General features: G+C 58.0%; 1 protein-coding gene across 1 annotated transcript; it reads right to left on the minus strand.

Moving 5' to 3' along the window:
• Positions 1-245: 245 nt before the first annotated feature.
• LOC119592446 (serine/threonine-protein kinase pkn2-like) lies at positions 246-872 on the minus strand. Its single transcript, XM_037941268.1, has one exon. It carries the CDS (start codon positions 870-872, stop codon positions 246-248), a length of 627 nt encoding a protein of 208 aa, XP_037797196.1.
• Positions 873-1,349: the final 477 nt, after the last annotated feature.

Genomic DNA, 1,349 nt, shown 5'->3' on the forward strand with positions numbered 1-1,349 from the left:
ATTAGAAAATTAATTAGAAAAACGCACAAACACGCACACATTATTGAAGTAAGTTTCATATACAAATAATCAATATTTTACACAAAGAAAAACATCCCTTCAGCAAGCGTGCCCCTTAAGTCGAAGGTCAGTCGTGGAGGCAGCGGTGCCACATCCGCTCGAGACGGCGACGGCCCTGATCAGTAGCAGCGTCGGAACAGGCGGATCCTCTCCTGCTCAAGGGCCTCCAGCAGCGAGCCCAGGCCCTAACGCTCCCTCGGCCTCATGTCCTGGCTCTTGGCGAACCAGCACTTGAGCAGCTGCGGCATCTGGTTCCCGCTGAATAGGAACAGCAGCAGCTTGCCCACGGCGTACACGTCGGAGAGGCTGCCGCACGGGCCCGCCTTCTCTCTCCCGCAGATCTCGGGGGCGTAACACACACGCTCGTTCCACTCCATCCCCAGCCTCGGCAGTGTCCCGGCCACCATGGTCAGACCGAAGTCAATCACGGTCACCTGGGGTCCCTCCGCGCCCATCCGCACGCACACGTTGGCTGGCTTGATGTCGTTGTGAGCAAAGCCATGCTTGTGCATGCTTTGCAAGATGTTGCATACCTGCCTCACAACAGATATCCTGTGCTCCGCGTGCATGCGGCCGACCACGTGGGCGTCGAGGCTCTGGCCGGCGTACTTGGTCACGAGACACATCTTCTCCAGACACACGAACACGAGGCGCTGGACTCCGTGGTACTCGCAAAACAGCGCCATCGTCTTCGCCTCCACGATGAAGCTTCGGAATGTGTGCAGGGTGTACTTCATCACGAGGTCCTTGTGGTCATTGAGGAGCGCGGTGCCGTAGCCGCCCTTGCCCAGATGCCTGGGCAGTATGCCCATGCAGTCGTGAAGCTAAGCACGAGACAGAACGGGCACCTGGAAGTCTAGGCAGAAACGCGTGAGGACGCTAACCTCTGCTTCGACCAGCCTCCTCGGGACAGAAATGTTCTTGAATTTAATGGAAAACAGCGTGGAGGAACATTTCTCGAAGAGCGCGGACAGTTTCTTGGGTTGAATGGGCGTCGCGTGGCTCTCCTCCCTCTGCTGCGGAGTCTGCACCTCACTAACAGCAGTCTCAGCCTTCTTCTGCTGAGGCTCGGCGCCTTGGTCCTCCCGGACGCGCTTGGTGGGGCGCACTTTTTTCGGGGAGGAGACAGCGACCTGCTCCTGACTGCTGAGGGCAGCGTCGGCCGTCTCGATCCCCAGGGACCCCACGATATCGAAGGATTCCTTGTCGAAGTCCTTGTTTTCGCTGCTCACGTCCGTCTCGACCAACTCGATCCCCAGGGACTCCACAATATCGAGAATATCGGCGTC

Source organism: Penaeus monodon, chromosome 30, assembly GCF_015228065.2.
Source record: "Penaeus monodon isolate SGIC_2016 chromosome 30, NSTDA_Pmon_1, whole genome shotgun sequence".
NCBI classification, from domain to species: domain Eukaryota; kingdom Metazoa; phylum Arthropoda; class Malacostraca; order Decapoda; family Penaeidae; genus Penaeus; species Penaeus monodon.

Bases quoted from the DNA above. Each gene is read 5' to 3' on its own strand.
- LOC119592446 (XM_037941268.1), bottom strand. From the start codon at position 872: ATGGGCATACTGCCCAGGCATCTGGGCAAGGGCGGCTACGGCACCGCG.